General features: G+C 50.0%; 2 protein-coding genes across 2 annotated transcripts; both read right to left on the reverse strand.

Moving 5' to 3' along the window:
• Positions 1–1657: 1657 nt before the first annotated feature.
• Positions 1658–5243, reverse strand: LOC307093644 (butyrophilin subfamily 3 member A3-like; the record flags this gene model as incomplete). Its single annotated transcript, XM_079761898.1, has 4 exons — positions 4864–5243; positions 3674–3697; positions 3253–3279; positions 1658–2316 (listed from the first exon to the last, which is right to left on the reverse strand). Exons 1-4 carry the CDS (start codon positions 5021–5023, stop codon positions 1658–1660), a joined length of 870 nt encoding a protein of 289 aa, XP_079618024.1. The 5' UTR covers positions 5024–5243.
• Positions 5030–16415, reverse strand: LOC307093723 (butyrophilin subfamily 3 member A2-like; the record flags this gene model as incomplete). Its single annotated transcript, XM_079762016.1, has 6 exons — positions 16359–16415; positions 13029–13162; positions 12467–12808; positions 10910–11191; positions 5206–5281; positions 5030–5087 (listed from the first exon to the last, which is right to left on the reverse strand). Exons 2-6 carry the CDS (start codon positions 13105–13107, stop codon positions 5030–5032), a joined length of 837 nt encoding a protein of 278 aa, XP_079618142.1. The 5' UTR covers positions 13108–13162; positions 16359–16415.
• Between the last annotated feature and the right edge of the window lie 2814 nt (positions 16416–19229).

The raw sequence follows: 19229 nt of genomic DNA on the forward strand, positions 1-19229 counted from the left end.
CGAACAGGACCATGGCAGCCAGCAAAGGCTCTGCCTGCCAGGTGATGGTCTGGTGGGCCCAGCACCCCCACACCCACCCGATGCTCCCTTCCTGGGCCCCACAGACCCCATTGAGCGACTGTGTACATTTCTTCTAGAATAATCTTCCCACGGCACATTTCATAACATTCCCCACCTGTGCCTAAATGCTTTCTCTGGAGGCCTCCACGACCTTCTGACTAAGTTCGGTTTGACACTGCAGTTAGCACACGAGCAACAGTCCCACTAGCAATTATTCCAAGACAGGGACTCTGTTCCTCATGCCATTCCCTTCACCTGACTTGTTCCCGCACATCTACCTCCTGGGAAAACTCCGGATGCTCCCAGCCTGGAGTGCTCCCAGCTTCTTCTCACCCCCAGCAAGGAATGGCAACAAGGGTCCCACCATTGCAGGAAACTCAATTCTGCCAACAACCAGAATTAGCAAGAATCACACTGCTCCCTAGACCTTCCAGGAAGGAGCCCAGCCTGCAGGCACCTGGATGTCAGCCCGACCATGGCCACACTGGGCTTCTCACCTGCAGACATGTGAAGTAAGGAATCTGTGCTGCATTAACTCATGAAATTTGTGGTTTTATTACAGCAGCATACACAGCTAATACAATAGTGATTTTGTGAAAATGTGGTGGGTAAACTGTGGGGTGAAAATCTAGAAGAAGCTCATTTCCAGAGTGAAGATTATTAACCAATTTATTTAACAATTGTAACCTGACAACCACCTGCCGGGGGGAGGGGACACAGTGGTGACCAATCACAGTGATGGTGATGGAGTGGCTCTTCCCCAGGACCCAACAGTTAAAGGAACCTCCGAGTACATCAACGCATGCTCAGCGTGGAGTGTCCCTTTCCTGGAGATGGGGCTACAGTGTGAGAAAAATTCCACCTCAGCTCACCTGGCTCCCTTCCCCAATTCATGCCTCACACGTGAGCTTCAGGGATGAAGCTGGAGGGTTGGTTCAGCTTCATGGTCACAGGTCACAAGCTGGTGAGGAGTTTGGCCTCTAGTCCCTTCTCAGCCTGTGTGATGTGGTCACTGTGAATTCATTCTGTGGACGACGTCATCATGGACAGCCAGCCAATGGAGCAGTGGGCCATGGCTCTGACAGTCCCCCTTGAAGGAACCAGGTGGGTGTGGCCTTCCTAGTCACCTACAGTGACCTTCACCCTGGGGCCCAGAGAAGGAACCTCAGGCTGCCCATGACCCTGCCCAACAGGAACACTGGCTGTAAAGGAACAGACTGGAGGTAGAGGGAGGGGCAGAGGTCAAACACCTCCTAGCAGCACTGCTTTCTGCATGAATTATATGTCACTTCCCTGGGCCCTGCCTCCCTTTCCACACGTTCAATGAGGCCCCCTCACAGGGGTGCTGTGAGGATTGGTGAGTGAAAGTCACCTGAAGCCTTTAGCCCAGCACCCACCACATTCTATGTTATCTGTGAGTGTGAGCTATGGTGGCAGGAAGGGAGCTGAGTCACCTTTGGAAAGTTAACCTCCTGCACCCAGGTCTCCTCATCTGTCACGTGGAAAAGTTGAAAGATAACCAGTAAAGTGCTTTACTCAGTGAGTTTTTAGCAAGTATGTTCCTGCTTGAGGTTTTGCTGTTAAGCAGGCCCTCAGCTCAGGGCTGGGCAGGGGAAAGCAAACACTGACCTTCCTGAGGGTCCTCATTGCCATCAGCTGAGCCTGAGGCTTTTGGGGTCTCCAGGGAAGGGCCAGGCAGTGGGTCAGACACAGGGGAACTCCCCACTCCTTTCAGTGCTGGGCAAATGGTCAAGGCAGTGGGCTCCTCTGAGGAAACCCTGAATACAGGCCACAGAGGCCCAGAGAAGGAAGCCTGTGAGAAGGTATAGATGTGCGATCCATTGATGGCATCATAGAAGGAGACCTCCCCTCTCTCATAGTCCAGGAACACCCCCACTCTTTCAGGAGGGTTGGCAACTGTGAGTTTGCTCCAGGGATCTGTTCGAGCGTGGAAGTCATATTTCTCCAACCGTGCTATTGTCCAGAATCCATTCTGGGGTGTTATATTATGATAATGTTTTCTCTCCACAGTCTCCCTACACACCCCTAAATTCCACTGTTGCCTGTTCCCCACCTCCACCTCCCAGAAGTGTCTGCCTGATGAGAAGCTCTCACGGCCCAGCACACAGGAACGATGTTGAAATCTCTTGGGGTTGTCTGGCAGGCTCTGCCTTGCTTCTGTATAGTTCAGGCTCCTCTGGTCCTCAGAAATAAGGAGTTTGGGGTGCGCGGTGTCTGGATCCAGAATCACGTCCGCTGCAGAGAGTTCCAATGGTGTGGGGTCAGCCATGGTATCCGGACCTGAGAGCCTCAGGTTCCAAGGCTTGGGTCTGGCTGGTGAGACCCGAGCCCAGAGCCTGGGATCCCAGCTGCCCTGAGTGTGACCCTCAGCAAAGCCAAGAGAAACCACAGGGCCTGGTGTTCAGTGAGGAAGGGAGGGTGAGGAGGGCTGGGGTCTGCCTAACCTGCCATCTCAAGTGGCACCTTCCTTCTATCTTCCTCCTGTTTCCTCCCCAGAAGGACTGAGCCCACCTGTGCTGCAGAGTCACATGGATTCCAATTCCAGCTCCAGGTCTACCCTCCTGAGCTGGACGACTTCCTTTTATGCACGGTCTTTTTACACACACACACACACACACACACACACACACACACACACGCTATGTAATGTCACGGGTCTCAATGTGATGTCTGTAACATGGGAATAAAAGCACTCATCTTTAGGGCAGAATCACACAGAATGTGAGCTACACTGAGCCCAAGGCCAGGCGTCGAGGAAGCATTTGGTGTGATCACAGGGACCAGGTCTCTGCTGTGCTGGGGCCGTGCTGGGCTCTATGTGATCTTCACTCCCCACCTGCCCCGCCCTCTTTGCCCCAGAAATCTGTCCTCCTTGGGCAGCATCATTGGGCTCCCTTGCCTCTGGTCGGGGCAGAAGGGGCAGCAGCTGGGCCAGGTCACCTCCTCACTCTCCCTCCAGCCCCTGCCCCAGCTCCACCCCTCATGCCTCCTCCTTCCCCACAGACCTGGGGAAGCCCAGGGCAGCAGCTGTCCCTGGCTCTCTTGGCAGCAGATGGGCGCACTGTAGGGACCTCATGACACCCACCTGATGTCCCCCAGTCAAGAGCTAGAGAAGAAAAAGGGAGCCAGGCCCCTGTGTTGTTGTCCCAGGGAACACAGCCATTCACTCACCAGGTTGGTAAAGGGCCATCTTCCACTCTGAAAGGGAGGAGACACAGGCAAGGAAAGGTCATCATTTCTGTTCTCCCCACACCATGCTCCTCACCGAGCCTCTTCCCTCTCCTTCCCACCAATATCTAGTTTCCTTCCCCCACAGCTCTGAGGATGAGGCATAAAAGCTCTCAGAATGTGGGCTTCCCTCCATCACGGTGGGGCTGTGGGTGATGGGGCCAGGCTTTGCCCAGGTGTGGGCGTGTGTGGCAGCAGGTGAGGGGACGCTGTAGCTGGAAGGTCCTCTCTGGGTGTCCAGAAAGACAGGGTGGTCCTCCCAGAACATGAGCTCTGAGCAGGGTCTGATGACCCCTCACCAGCACAGAAAGGGTTGAAGGGCTTTGTACACAGGTGCCAGGACCAGAGAGCACAAGTCACTCACCAGCATAGGCCTGAGCCCTGTCACCTGCAAAGGAAGACAGGCAGTCACCTCACCTGTCCTTTCTGAGTCCTTTCCTCTCTCTCCCTGCTGACCCCCCACCTCCCTCCATCTGCCTGTTCAGTTCCCTGCTCCCCCTCTTCTGTAAGGTCACCTGCACCCAATGACCCACAGGCACCGAGTGGGGCTTTCCCAGCTGCACCTGCAGGTCTGTCCTGTACGTGTCTGAACAGCAGTCACCTTTAACCATCGCTTCCCTTCCAGAAGTTTCAGTTACCCTCCGTCAACCACAGTTGGAAAATATTAAATGGAAAATTCCAGAAATGAGGAATTCATACGTTTTAAATTGCACATCATTTCGTGTAGCGTGATGACATCCTGTGCCATCCATCTCTGACATGCCAACCTGAGAACCATCCCTGTGCCCAGCATGTCCACCCTGTGTTCCTCCCATGAGCCACTTAGTCACTGAGGAGCCGGCTCTGTGGTCAGATCTGCCTCAGCATCACAGGGCTTGTGTGGAAGTCCCCCTTCTGTTCCTTAATAATGACCATCAACTGCAGTGATGCTGGCCATTGGGGTGTGGCAACGAGAAGCCTTCCTTTAAGGGAGAAGGAGAATCCTACTATACACAGGGTGCGGTGCTGTCTGTGGGCCAGGCACCCACTGGGGTCATGGATCCTGTGCCCCTGGCATCCGAGGTGCCTGTCTTCCTCCTGTACCTGGCTAGGCTTGCCGTGTGCATACGTGTATGCATATGTGTGCTAGAACCCATCCACCTCAATCTGCATGATTTCCTGCCCATTTCCAAAAAGAATTGGGCGACTTAGTGAGAGAATTTCAGACACAGCTTTTCAGCAGTTATGATAAATCTGAGACAACTGACACCAGCCCCTCCTCCTGAAGAGAATGTTCTCTCTCCTTCCGGTTTCCTCTCAGCAGCCTATAGATCCTGTAGAGCAGCCAGGGAGGGAGGACCTCCCATCCTGAGTCATCTCCCCTCTCCTTTCTGGGGTTCCCTGGACATCTGGGTGCGGGGGGCCTGGTGGAGAGAGCCTGACCCCTTTCTCCAGGGAGAAAACCTGCCCGACCTCCCCATCAGCGTCCTCATTCCTTCCCCTGGGCGGTCAGGGGTGAGGAAGGGGCTGGACAGGTCCCAGCAGAGAGTCTCAGATGTGGGTCCAGGTACTCACGTGCCAGGTACTGCTCCTTCCTCCACCCTGCAGGGGAAATGGGAGGGGTCGGTGAGGCGGGTAACCAGGGACACCAGAACCCCCGTGGCGAGGGATCATTACTTACTGAGCTCGTCCTGCAGCTTCTCTGGAAATAAGCAGAAAGAGAAGGTGCTGTCATGGGGCCTTAGGGGGAGGACCCGAGCGGTGGGTGGGCGGCCTGGGGTTGGGGAGGACCCACCCACCTGCAGCCAGGCCTCACTTTTGGCGCTTATCTCCTGCTGCTTCTCAGCTCGCTCCCTCTCTGTCTCCTGGATCAAGGCCTGGAATCTCTTCTTCTGTCGCCAGAAGAACACCGCCCACGCCAGGACCCCCAGCAGAGCCGGAAGGGTCACCCCCACGGCCACCAGCCAGGACTGCACGCAGGAGAAGAAGGGGTCTACGGAGGGAAAGCTCAGCTGCTCTCCCGAAGGGTCCTGGGGTCTCTCAGGAGGGAAAGGACATTTCTCTTCCCAACGTGCACAGAACTCTTCCAGTCTCACATACTAGTGTCCTAATGCCTGGCTCTGACATGGGAATAGTGAGAGTATAATGTACATACAGTGATTGGAATCTCCTCTCCACCCCTCCCCCATTCATCAGCCTCTCATCAGCAGCTTAACCTGCTGACCCAGAAGGTGGCCTTTGGGGCTGGAGAGCCTGGGTCTTCTGCCTGAGCAGCTCTGTGACCTTGAACCAATGAAATAGCCTTTCTGTTCTCAGTGTCCTAATCGGCAGAGCATTAAAGTAATGCTTATAAAGTCCCTGACAGGACATCAGTGCCTTGCAAGAGTTTATTCATTTTAAAAACATAACTATCTTGGAGATCTAAGATGGAGGCCGATGGGACAGCAGGCTCTAAGATAGTAAGTGAGAGAACAGATGGAGAGTGCGTGGACGTGGGGGGAGTGTCTGTATGTGTGACTGAGGGACAATTCACATTCCACAGGACTGTTGGGGACTGGCGGACCAGGCTCCCTGGGCCGAGCAGCCTCTAGTGCTGCTGAAATCTCTCCCGGAGTGGCCCTCTCTGCCTCAGAGACCAGGCCATCTTGTAGGGGAGAGCAGCTGTGATTGATTGGAAGCCCAGCCTTACCTTCAACCTGGGAGATCTTGGATATCTCCTGGGACCCTACAACCACAACGCCCAGGGACCAGCTGCCTCAGCTGCGAGCCCATGAACATGGAGACTCCAGCCTCCTTGGCCGCGGGCACCTATAAAGTTTGTCCAGGGGAGACAAGGTGGTGGCCGAATACACGGTCAGATCCTGCACCTTCTAACAGAGCAGATGGAAGGAACAGCTGCATCGAATAACTCCCATTCGGAATTGGAGAATTAAACACAGCTGGTGAGGCAATCCGTGGACAGAAAGGTCAGAGATCACCTACAGAGAGAAATAAGCTCTGCCTCCTCAGACTCATCTGGGTGTTTGTTGTGTGAATGTTTGTTGTTTGCATTTTTTGGGTTAGTTGTTGGTTTTTTGTAGTTTTCTCACCATATACATATATTTTTCCCCTTCTTTTTTCTTCTCTTTCTTTTCTCTCTTACATTTTTTCCTTTTCTCAATATCATTTTTTCACTCTTTTCTCTCTTTTCTCTGGTAGTCTCCTTTACTTGGGGTTATTGGTATCGTGAATCCATTTGTGTTTGGTGCCCTGTGTGTTGTGTCTTCTTGTGTTGTATTTTGTGCCTTTCAGTCAATGCAGGAGAGAGAGAAATACATAGCACAAGAACAGACATATAGATCAATGGAACAGAACAGAGAAACCAGAAATCGACCCAAGTCATTATACTCAAATAATATTTGACAAAGGAGGCAAGAGCATACAATGGAGTCAAGACAGTCTCGTCAATAAATGGTGCCAGGAAGTTTGGTCAGATACATGCAAAAAAATGAAACTAGGTCACCAACTTACATCATACAAAAAAAAAAAATACTAACTAAAAATGGCTAAAGGACTTAAATGTAAGAGGGGAAGCTATAAAAGTACTACACGACTCCATAGGCAGCAAAGTAGCAGACATATGTTGTAGCAATATCTTTACCGACACAGCTCCTAGGACAATGGAGACTAAGGAGAAAATAAACAAATGGCACTACATAAAAATAAAAAGCTTCTGCACAGCAAAAGAAACCATCAACAAAACAACAAGAAAGCCCACTGCATGGGAGAACATACTTGCCAATGCTGTGCTATATAATAAAGAGGGAATATGCAAATTCACCATCACTCTGACACAAAGATGGCTGCACCCACAGCAGAGGCTGAGTTCCCTTAACGAGCCTTAACGAGCAATCAGCAGGGACCTGAGGCTGTGCCCCCCCCCGTCCCTATGAGGCTTGATGGGGGACCTCAAGCCCTGCCCCCCCCCAGCAGGGCTTGATGGGGAACCTGACAACATGCCGCCCTCCCTGGCGCCAGGCCGGGGAACCTGAGGCCGCACACCCTGCCCACCAGTGCTTGCCAGGGGACCTGAAGGTGCGCCCCCTGCCCTGGTACTAGACTGAGGGACCTCAGGCTGCCCCCCCCCACCCTGGTGCCAGGCCAGGGGATCTCAGGTTGTGTCCCTCACCCCAGCACCAGGCCGGGGGACCTCAGGCCACGCCTCCCCACCCTGGCACTGGGCCAGGGGACCTGAGGCTGCATCCCCTGCCCAGCAGGTGGTGACAAAGGTGGGACCAGCTGGGTCTGGATCTAACCCAATGGGGGGGATCTGGCTGGGTCTGGGTCTCGCATGAGTTTGAGGTGCATGTGTGTGGGCAGGGACTTGACTCTGGGCCCCGTGGTGTGCCCCAGACTCTGATAGGGGGAAGCTTTTCATATACATTTTACTAATTTTCTTTTTTTAAAAATATATTTTATTGATTTTTTTACAGAGAGGAAGGGAGAGGGAGAGAGAGTTAGAAACATAGATGAGAGAGAAACATAGATCAGCTGCCTCCTGCACACCCTCTACTGGGGATGTGCCTGCAACCAAGATACATGCCCTTGACCGGAATCGAACCTGGGACCCTTGAGTCCGCAGGCTGACGCTCTACACACTGAGTTAAACTGGTTAGGGCTTACTAATTTTCTTTCATCTCTGATACTTCTAATATAGAGAAAGGGAAATAGCAATATTAAAATATTTCCTCTAATTAATCCCCATTTAATGTGCACAAATTTTGTGCACCAGGCCACTTGTTTCAGATAAGGGTTTAATCTCCAAAATTTACAGAGAACTCATACAACTTAACAAAAGGAAGATAAACAATCCAATAAAAAAAAAAAAAAAAAGGGCAAAGTACCTAAGTAGACACTTTTCGAAAGAGGACATACAGAAGGCTGAGAGTTAAATGAAAACATGCTTAAAATCTCTAATCATCTAAGAGACGCAAATAAAATAAAACAATGAGGTACCATCTCACACTTGTCAGAATGGCTATCATCAAAAAATCAATAAACAACAAGTGCTGGCGATGATGCGGAGAAAAAGGAACCCTCGTGCCCTGCTGGTGGGAATGCAGACTGGTGCAGCCACTGTGGAAGACAGTATGGAGTTTCCTCAAAAAGTTAAAAATGGAACTCCCATTTGACCCAGTAATCCCACTTCTAGGACTATATCCCCAGAAACATCAATCAGAAAGGAGATATGCATCCCAATGTTCATAGCAGCACAATTTACAATAGCTAAGATTTGGAAACAGCCTAAATGCCCATCAGCAGATGAGTGGATTAGAAAACTGTGGTATGTCTACACAATGGAATACTATGCCGTTATAAAGAAGGAACTTTTACCATTTGCAACAGCATGGATGGAACTGGAGAGCATTATGCTAAGCGAAATAAGCCAGTTGGAGAAAGATAAATATCACATGATCTCACGCATATGGGATATAATGATCAACACAATTTGATGAATAAAAATAGATCCAAAGACAAACGGCAGGGGAGATGTGGGTTAGAGAGCAATGTAAGGACTTGAATGCTTGCATGTTAGCATAACCCAATAGACACAGACACTGAGGCGCTGGGGGCTTGACCTGGGTGGGAATGGCTGGGGGGTGGGTCAATTGAAGAAAAAGGAGACATATGTAAAACTTTAGACAATAAGAAAATTTGCATTACATTGAAATAATAATGCCTGTACTGGAACCTCGTAAATATATATATATGTATATATTAAACATCTTATTCTTCTTGCTTACACCACAGGCAGCATCTGCAGAAGCTGCTCCACAGCTCCTTTCTCAGTGCATCGTAGGTCCTGGGACCTTTCCCTCTCGGCATGGAGAGCACATCTGTGCTTCCTCCCACAGGGCAGCCTCCACTGCACAGGAGTCCCCAGGGAGGCATTTGAACTGTCTCTGACTTTTGTTACTATAACCGATGCTCTAAGAAATAACTTTGTGCCCTGGCTGGTTTTGCTCAGTGGATAGAGCATTGGCCTGTGGACTGAAGGGTCCCAGGTTTGATTCTGGTCAAAGGCACATGCCTGGGTTGTGGGTTTGGTCCCCAGTGTGGGTCGTGCAGGTGGCAGCCCATGATTCCTTCACATCATTGATGTTCCTCTCTTTCTCTCTCTCTCCCTTCCTCTCTGAAATCAATAAAAATATATTTTAAAAGAAATAACTTTGTCCATCAGTTATTTCACACAACCCCAAGCTGATCTGTCAGATACATTTTTAGAACTGGGATTTTGGGTCAATAAATAAGTAGTTTGGATTACAAGCTGTGTCAACTTATACAAAAACTAGAGGCCCAGGGCACGACATTCGGCACTTTGGCAGGGGGTCCTCAGCCCAGCCTGCACCCTTTCGTACGTAGTTCAGGTATCCTGGGTATCCTGGGGGAATGTCGGACGGATGGCTTAGTGCTGCCACAGAGGCGGGAGAAGATCTCGCCATCATCACTGCACTCACCAGCCATGAGCCCGGCTTCTGGCTGATGGGAGTGCACTGAGCACCAGGGGGCAGCTCCTGTGTTGAGCATTTGATGGTTAATGCATGTCATAGTGACCAGTCCTTCAGTCGGTCAATTTGCATGTTACCCTTTTATTGTGGGGAACGGGCTGTAAGCTGACCCGGTCCTTGCACCTGTAGGGGCTAGCAAGGCTGGCACCCTACCCGCACAGATTTCCCAGGCCTGTTTGGGTGGCAACTAATCAGTATAACGAGAGCAGCCCCTGTCTACAGAGCTTTCCCAGGGTTTGTTTATATGACTGCTATCAGTAGGATAAGAGCTACTTCCATGGCTTACCAAGAAATATGTATCCAACTAGTGAGAATTATTTTAACAAGAGACCTGTCCTTCAACTTATCCCTCCAGTAGTGATTTTAGAGAAACAAAGAATGTTTTCCTTTTGATGGATTCCCTGCTTAGTGTCTTATATATAAAAAGCATTGTACTAATAAAGATCGCCAGAACTTCTCGAGAGTTCTTGGACCTCCTGACCCCGCTGTTGTTTCTCTTGCTTTTGTTTCTCTTATTCTTCCTTTTCTCAAATCCCACCTCCCTACCTCAGCCCGGTTCAACCGTCAGGCTGGACCTGACATTTATTATATAGGAAATACCAAATTATACCAACACACGTCTAAGAGTGACTGTCTCCCACAATTCTGTTATCAGTGTTACCAACGACATGGTTCTGTTTGCTGCCAATTTCACAGGTGGGAACGTCTCCTGTTCAGTGAGACAGGACATCCTTTCCCAGGAATTTCCTTCTGGGAACCATTCATTTTTCTACTGAGCTGTTCTATGTTTGAGGAGATTAGCCCTTTCTCCAGGACATGTCTGCACATATTTCCCCACTTTGTCATGTGTTTGCTGACCTTTACCATTTGCCCATCCCCATTGCCTGTCCCAGTGGGTGGCAGCTGGGATGCTCAGAAAATGTCTGTGACATAAACAGCTTCATAGGGCAAAGGGCACCCAGGTCCCTGCTCTGAGCCTTATGTTCACTGCAAAGACCCAGGTCAGCAGCAGACAGTCAGGCCTCCTTCTCTCAGTGGCCACAGCTGAGCACAGTGTGGGGCTGGGCACTCACCTGCAATGGAGACCCTGGCTGTCTTCTCCTGGCTGAGCAGGGGGTTTCTGACGACACAGGAGACCCCCTTCCCAGAGCCGCCTTTCAGGATCACAGACGACGTGACTGTATACAGACCCTCTCCATCCGCAGCCCCAGGCGTTGCCATGGCGGGCAAGCTCTCTCCCCCGTCACCTCTCCACTCCACGTGGGGCTTCGGATACCAGCCTTCAGACGTGCACTCCACACGGATCCCTCCATCCTCATAGCCCTTCATTTCAACGTGAAGATCAGAGCCCAGGGCTGGGAAAGGAAGAGTGACCCTGAGTCATGGGGAGGCCTCTGTGTGGGTGAGGGTCCCCTCAGGAATGGGGCACCCTCCACTAGTTCACCAAGGAGCTGTTTACCCCGTGTGCTGTGTGGGGAGATGGTTCCATGAGGTGACCACTGCCTGACCCTCGTGGACCCTCGAGCTGGATCCAGCTGGATCTGGGCCAGAACAGACACTGCTTCCCACACATGCCCTCAGAGACACCTGGACTCCTCACCCTGCCTGGTGCTGGTTCCTGGAACTGGTCCTCACCCGCCCTAAACATGTAAGTCATTGCCTTTATCTGGGCAGGTCATGCCCCAGTCCCCTCTCTATCCTGCCTGTCCTGTGTGAGCTTGAGGCTTTGCCTGGTGGTGGGGAGGATATGTATGTTCTATTGCTGCCGCCCATGCTGTTCCTGGTATGAAAGTCACCGTGGTGAACGCTTGATATCATTAATCTAATTTACATCCTCTTTTTCGGGTCTTTGGACTCAGGGAAATTTTATTTTGTGGTTGTGGAAGGGGAACGACCACATGGGAGAGAGCTGACCCAGGGCCAGGAACAGTGAGCTGTTACCACCAGTCCCTAAGCTCTTAACCCAGGGGAGGTGGGAGGAAGCCTTTTGAAGACTTGCAAGAACCCAGTCCTGTAGGGAGGGATTTCTTCAGAGGAGCTGTGGTCTCAGGAAGGGACTGAAGCTGGCTGAGGAGGCCCTGCAGGGAGAACACCAGGACCTCCCACCCCTACCCCCACCTTCCTTCCTTCCTGGGCAAGGCAGGGTTGTGTCCCGAGAAAGAGAAATGATGTTGGACATGAACAATGTCATGGATCAGCACCATCAGACAAGGATCCTTTGCCCCTGTGATGGGTCAGGACAAAACAAGACCACTCAGTCATCAGATCTGAACGCAGAGTAAAACATGAACAGTGTCCAGTCCACAGCAACCAGCAACCATCCCCTGTCCTGGCTGTGAGGGACCAGTTACACCCCACACCCTCCTGACAGCATCTGATCCAGAGCAAAGCCCTCCTTCCATAAACCCTCCCCCAGTCCCCTATCAGACCCTGGAGGCTGCAGGAGGGGCGTCTTCACGTGGCTCAGGAGGAGCCCTTCCTGCAGGAGAACCTGTGTCTGTCAAGGGCCCAGAGAAGCAGAGGAGGAGGAGGGAGGCAGCTGCTGGTGTGAAGGAAGAAGTGCCTGAGGTGGGCGTGGCCTGTGTCCCCAGGCCCCAAGAAGAAGGAGCTCAGAACAACCTCAGGCTCACCTGCAACCTTCAGCTCCACCTGGGCTTTTGCAAAGAAATTGGCATCTTGGAAATGACACTGGTAGGTTCCACTGTCAGAGCCTCTGACATTGTGAATCCGCAGAGCAGCCTTCCCCTCAGCGATGTCCTCTCTTAAAATCGACGTTCTCCCTCGATATTCTGCCATCTCTGTTTCTTCCTTGCCATCTGCATATGCACGCACTGCCTGCCTGAGGCCGGATCGCACCCACATCAGGTCCATGGTCTCAGCGCTCATCATTGGGGACAGGTGACAGGGCAGCTCAGTGTCTTCACCCACCATGGCCAGGATGGGCTCAGTGGGTCCAATCACAGCAAACTGAGCTGGTGAGCAGAAAGGGGTGCTGCATCAGTGGGAGCTGGAGGCCAGAGGGTAAGGGGGTGTCCCAGGCTGGGAGGGTGAGGTAAGAAACACCTGGACAGGCACTCAGTCCTGACAGGTGTACAGTCTGGATGGGCCTCCCAGGTGTGGGGAGGAGTCCAAGGCTCTGACCAGGCATTAGAGGTAACTGCTCCAGGTACATAAATACAGATGTTTCCCTACCTGAGCAGGGCGTGAGCAGCTGGACCAAGGCGAGGCAGACGGGGAGGTGGAGCAGATGGAAGGCCAGGGACCTCACCATTGTGGGCTGTTGTGCAGACAGAGAGACACCAGAAGGAGTGGGTAGAAATGACAACCTGGAGGAAGATGGAGAATCCACCTGAGACCTCTGCCTCCCCAGGGCCGACTCCCGGTGCAACCACCATCACTGGTGACCCCAGAGCCTCCTCTCAAATGTCTGCTTGAGAAGCTCTTCACCTTTGACTCCAACATGGAAAACCACCCTAAATTATGAACCTTACGTGTACGTCCCTTGGCCCTGGTCACCTGGGAGTCCTGGGCTCTGCTGTCCACTGTACTCACAAGCTTCCCCTTGTCCACACTTCCTGCAACAGCCTGTCTGTGCCTCCAGCATCTCACTCTGAGTAACACAGGATCCCCCTCTCTGAGCCCCGATTTCACTGGGGGCCCTCAGTCTATGCTCCACACCACAGCCCTAAGGTTCCTGCTCCCTCACTTCACGCCTCCCCTCAGCCTCCAGGGGCTCCCACTGCACTCAGAGCAGCAACTGGAGGCCTCTGCTCCCTGCACTCTCTGAATTATCTGAACGTTTGAAATTTTAAATTGAAAGAGAGGGGAATCTATTTCCACTGATTTTGGGGGATAGCTATTGTTTTTATTCTTGACTATAAACTATTTCAAAATAAAAATAAGTAAAATTTAAATAAGTTTTAATGGGAACCACATACTTTGCTACATAGGAATGTAAATATTTCTGGACATATTTTGGATATATACATATATAATATATATACAATATATATATATATATATATATATATATATATATATATATATATGCTTTAAAATGTTTTATTCTTTAATCCAAAAAGACCTCTTGTAGGAACTACTCTTAAAGGAAAAATACCAGGCATTAACACTAAGGTTTATATTTCATGCTCTTCACCATAGTAAAATCTACAATAACAAAATTTAGATAAAATTCAAATTCCCAAGTTGGATCCAGTTTTGTAATAATAACAAAAATTTTTATTAAAAACATGATTCCTAAACCTACAGTTATGAGAATACTCAATGGTGAAAAGCTGAAAAGTTATTCTCTAATAACTAAGATCAGGAATAAGACAAGAATGCCCACTCTCACCACTTGTGCTCCCACAGTATTGGAAGTCCTGGCCACAGCAGTCAGACAAGATAAAGAAATAGAAAGCATACAAATCAGAAAGGAAGAAGTAAAATTCTCACTATTTGCAGAGGACATGATACAATATATAGAAAAACCTGAGGATTCCACAAAAAAAAAAAAATACATCAGAAGCAATCAATGAGTTCAGTAAGGTTGCAGGATAGAAAATCAGAAACCTGTTGAATTTCTATACAGCAACAATGAAAAATTTAAAAATCTCATTTATAAGTTTACCCACAAAGTATAAAATATCCAGGAATAAATTTATCCAAAGAAATGAAAGACCTATAGACTGAAAACTATAAGACACTGAAGAACGAACTTGAAGAGGATACAAATAAATGGAATGATAGGATATACCATTCTCATGGGTTGGAAGTATTAATATTGTTAAAATGTCCTTACTGCCTAAACCAATATCCACATTCAATGGAATCCCTATTAAAACACCAATGGCCTTCTTCTCAGAAATAGAACAACAAAGACTAAACTTAAATGGGACCACCAAGACCCTTAATATCCAAAGAAGTCTTGAGAAAGAACAAAGTTGGAGGCGTCCTACTCCCTGATATCAAACTGTACACACGTGTCTCCACGAGTAAGAACAGCATGGAACCGGCATATAAGCAGACACCCAGTCCAACGGGACAGGTACAGAGCCCAGAAAAGAACTCTCACTTATACGGTCAATTAATCTGTGACAAAGGAGGCAAGAATATGCAGCGGTAAAGACAGTCTTTTCAAAATGGTGCGGGTGAAACTGGACAGGTACACGCAAAAAAAAAAAAGTAATTGGCTCACTTTCTTACACCATATACTAGAATAAACATAATATGGATTAAAGGTTAAATATGAGACCCAAAACGATAAAACTAGGAGAAAACAGAGGAAGTGAACATATGACATTCCACTTAGTAATATATTTTTTCAATCTGTGTCCTCAGGCAAGGGCAAGAAAATAAACAATAAACAAATGGGACCATATGACACAAAAAGACAACCTAGTGAAGGAAGACTATATTAGCCAACGACACATCCAATATGGAATTAAAAACTTATTTAAATTTTTTAAAAAACTCATACAATTTAACAGCAAAAAAACAAACAATACAATTTAAAAAGGGGCAGAGGACCTGAATTGACATTTACCTAAACAGGAGGTACAGATGGCCAACAGACATATGGATTGGAAACCTCTTTACTGTCACACAATGTGTTGTTTATCCATTCTTCAATAGTTGTACATGAATGCTGTCGCATATATTTTTATATTACAATACAGCAGACCCATTGCATGAAATTCGTGCAAGGGGCTCTGCCCTCCCAGCCCAGGCTTTGTCTGGAAGGTAGTTTAGCTGTCTGATCTAATTAGCATATCACACTTTTATTATTCTAGATTACATATGATTCTGTAATGAACATCTTTTTATATAAATCTTTAAGCTGCACATCTTGTAACCTACCCCACCATTATTTAACATTATTGATGTAAATGTGACTGCCTGTTCACTTAAGAATTCTAGGAACTAACTTCAGGAAAAGCAGACTCCAACCTTCAGACATTCCATCTCCGGAAGATTGGCTGACCTTCAACCAGTGATCTGAACAGACTGTGTTGGCTTGCACTTCGTCCCCTCAACAGAGAACTCTCAGCCCCCTCCTTTTTACTCCTTTATTGTTCTTCCCCATCTCCTCTTCCTTACTAAACCCCTGCCTGTGTCCAATTGTCTTTGTAGCATGCGTCTACCATCTTCTGAAGCTGCAGGCTCTAGAATAAACCTACATTCCTCCCACCAGTCCCATGATCTCGATGTGGTCTTTCCAGTGGCAGGCAGTTGAACCTGGGTTCAGTATCTGCCTGTCTTTTACAATCTCTTAGAACACAGTCCCAGAGAGGAGCAGGAGAGGCTGTCAGAGGCCTCAATGACCACAGTAAGTTCTTAGGAACATGCAGGTGTCAAGCTCACTCGTTCCGGTCGTCTCCCTCCCACCGATTTCTGAGTTCAGGCCTTACCTTGCCCAGCCAACGAGGTCTCACCGTGTCCTCACCTGAAGGCTCACCCAGCTCATCAGCCTCTCTGCTAAAGAGACCTGGGGCCCTGGCTTTTACCCACTCCCCCACTTACAGTTGGCACTTTCAGCTGAAAACCACAGAACAAAGGCACTCCTTAGGTCTTCATTGCAGGTGAGTCTCTGATCTGGAGGAAACGGAGGGGAAAGAAAGCTTGCTCAGGAGGAGAAAAAGTGCAAAGTCCCTCTTTGAAAGCACTCGTTATAAAAAAAATGATAATAACCTTAACTTTGCTCTGGGTGTGATTGGTGTGGTGTTCTACGTGTCTCCAGCTGTTGCTGGTGGGAGAGGAGTTCTTGGGGTGCCACGGGAACAAACATTTCCTGAGGCCCCATAGGAGGACAAGATACTGCAGAAAGCTTTATTCTGTGGAATCAAACCCCTGAGTTCCCAAGGGCCCATCTCCCTCCATCCTGCATGAAAACGTCCCATTTGTCCTCAGCAGAACCAGGATTCAAGCCATTCCCAGAGATCTTGCTCCATATTTGCACAGCCCCTTCCAGTCCAGCATCTGGCTGGGGAGCTTGTGCTCCCAGCTGCTGACCGTGGCGTGTGGGTCTGCATGGCCATGGTCCCTTCAGCTTCTAGGGCCACACGGCAGCCAGCAGGGGCCACTAGCAAGGAAGAAAGAGGAGCAAGAGCAGGAGCAACCAACAGGGAATCGAATGGGCCGCGCAGCAAATGTGTCGCACGCGGCCCTTCGCAGAGGACAGGCCCAGGTCCCTGGATCCGCGGGAAGCGTTCTCTTGTGAGTTGTTCCGATGTTTACTCTTTTGGGAACTAAAACGGGGTCACTCATCCCAGGAACCCTAAAAAGGAGTCAGGGGGTCCGGAAGGAAGTCAGGCTGACGGACGTTAGGACCTTTGGACTTCCGTTAGGACCTTTGGACTTCCGGGCTCCCTGGAGAAGTGCCCCCCGGAACTCGGCCCCCCACCCCTTGTTTCCGGGGTGTGGTTGGCTTTAAGGGTTCCGGCTCCCTTCGTTCTCCCTCTCAGGAGCGGGAACAGGGACACAGAGACAAAGTCCGCTATCAGAACCGGGGTCCGAGGTCACAACCAGCCACCCCGGGGCCTGAGGAAGCGCCCGGCTGAGGCTCAGGTTGCACAGGGAGCTCAGCACAGCCGAGGGGCGCTGCCCGGGCCGGGGTCTCCAGCTCCGGAGAGAAAGGGCCCCGCAGGCTGCGACACCGGGACCTGGTCATTGAGGCGGAGCAGCAGGCCCAGGCGTGCAGCCGTTGGTTGTGAACCACCAGACAAATCAGCTGTGACGTGCGTGAATTATCATTAAATAGCAACGAAAATAAATAAATACATTTCTTTGAGACCCAGTAATAGGGTCTTCTAGGAATATATCCCAAGAAGCCAGAAGCACCAACCAGAGAGGAGATTTGCCCCCTGTGTTCACAGCAGCGCCATCCACCATAGCTAAGATTGGGAAACAGCCGAGGTGCCCATCGGCGATGAGCGGATTAGAACCTGCGGTTCGGCTACACCGTGGAAATCTACGCTGCTGTGAAAAAGAAGGAACTCTCACCATTTGCAGCAGCATGGACGGAGCTGGAGAGCATCATGCTAAGCGAAATAAGCCAGCAGAGAAGGATAAGCATCCCATGACCGCACTCATTTGTGGGATAGAATGAACAACATAAACTTCCTGCTTATGGTTGGCTTCCTTTGCCACGTTGTTCTTGGCCCTTTCTTCGTCCAGTTTCAAAAATTCACCGAGGGCGAGTCCTTCCAACTGCGTCTCGACGGGAAGGAAGGCCCAGCCCGATGGGTGCTCCTGTGTCCCCGCTGGGGCCCTCGTCTGGCGCCCAGCCTTCCAGCTCCTGGGAGCAGCAGCAGCCCTGGGCCGGGGCCGGCTGGTTCTCGGTGGGGCCGTGAATGGAGCCGGCCGCCGCCACCCGTTCCGGGGTGCAGGCGCAGCCCCCCAGAAGGGCCAGTTCTTGAACGTGGAGACGCGGTGGTCCTGGAGGTAGAGCTGCCAGGCTGCGGGCAACCTCGGGGCACCCATCCCACCGCCACCCAGAGCCAGAGGTGCCGCGATGCAAATCGAGCGGGGGGCGGCCGCCCGAGTTCACGTCTCTCACTGAGTTTTCCATTCCATCTCCAATTGGAGTTGATGCTAAGGGCCAGGTTCACCTGCGGCCCTATTTTGCAAATGCCTCGCTGATTTTAGATGCAACTACGGATGATTGCCATTAAAAAAAAATGTTATGAGTTTATTTGAGCCAAACTGACTACATATGCTGAAGGAGCAAGATCTCAAAATGCTCTCAAGAACAATAGTTTTGCCCCTTCTTTTTATGCACTTGAAATTAAGGAGAGGCTACATTCTGTTTACTATTTTTTCTGTTTGTTTTCGTAATTTAAAAAATAATTCTAACATCGAAATAAGCCAACATTACTGTTTTATGACATCAAACTCTAAATCTATGGAAGAAATTAACTATTGCCAAGTGTAACTTTTGCCCACAATCTCTGGCGATGTGGGCATGTAAGAATTTCAGCAAACTTTGCTCTGACAGCAATTGCACCAGCATTTATTGCGAGCTCTCCGTGTGCGGGTAGGCATCCTTCTAAGCCTGTGGCAGATGTAAATTCACAGCAAGCCTGTGGGGAGGGGAGGAAAGTACACATTTCAGGTTTCAGGCAGCAGCCGGTCACCCTGAATTCTCTGGCAACACCAGACCTGCAGACTCAGTCCTCCCCTGGTCATGTGTATTTCCTGAAAGCCCAACACCACCCTCACCTGATCTTCACCTCCCCCACTCCACTCCGCAGCGACCGACAAAAACAAAAGTCCCCAACGCCTATTTTTTTACATATATGCAGAAACCTAGATAAGAAAAGAAATGAAATCGAATCGGGTGAAGTGCAAATGGAAACAATTCGGAGGCAGAGAGAATCAGGGGTTGGTTCGAGG

Source organism: Cnephaeus nilssonii, assembly GCF_951640355.1.
Source record: "Cnephaeus nilssonii genome assembly, chromosome: 21".
Lineage (NCBI taxonomy): Eukaryota > Metazoa > Chordata > Mammalia > Chiroptera > Vespertilionidae > Cnephaeus > Cnephaeus nilssonii.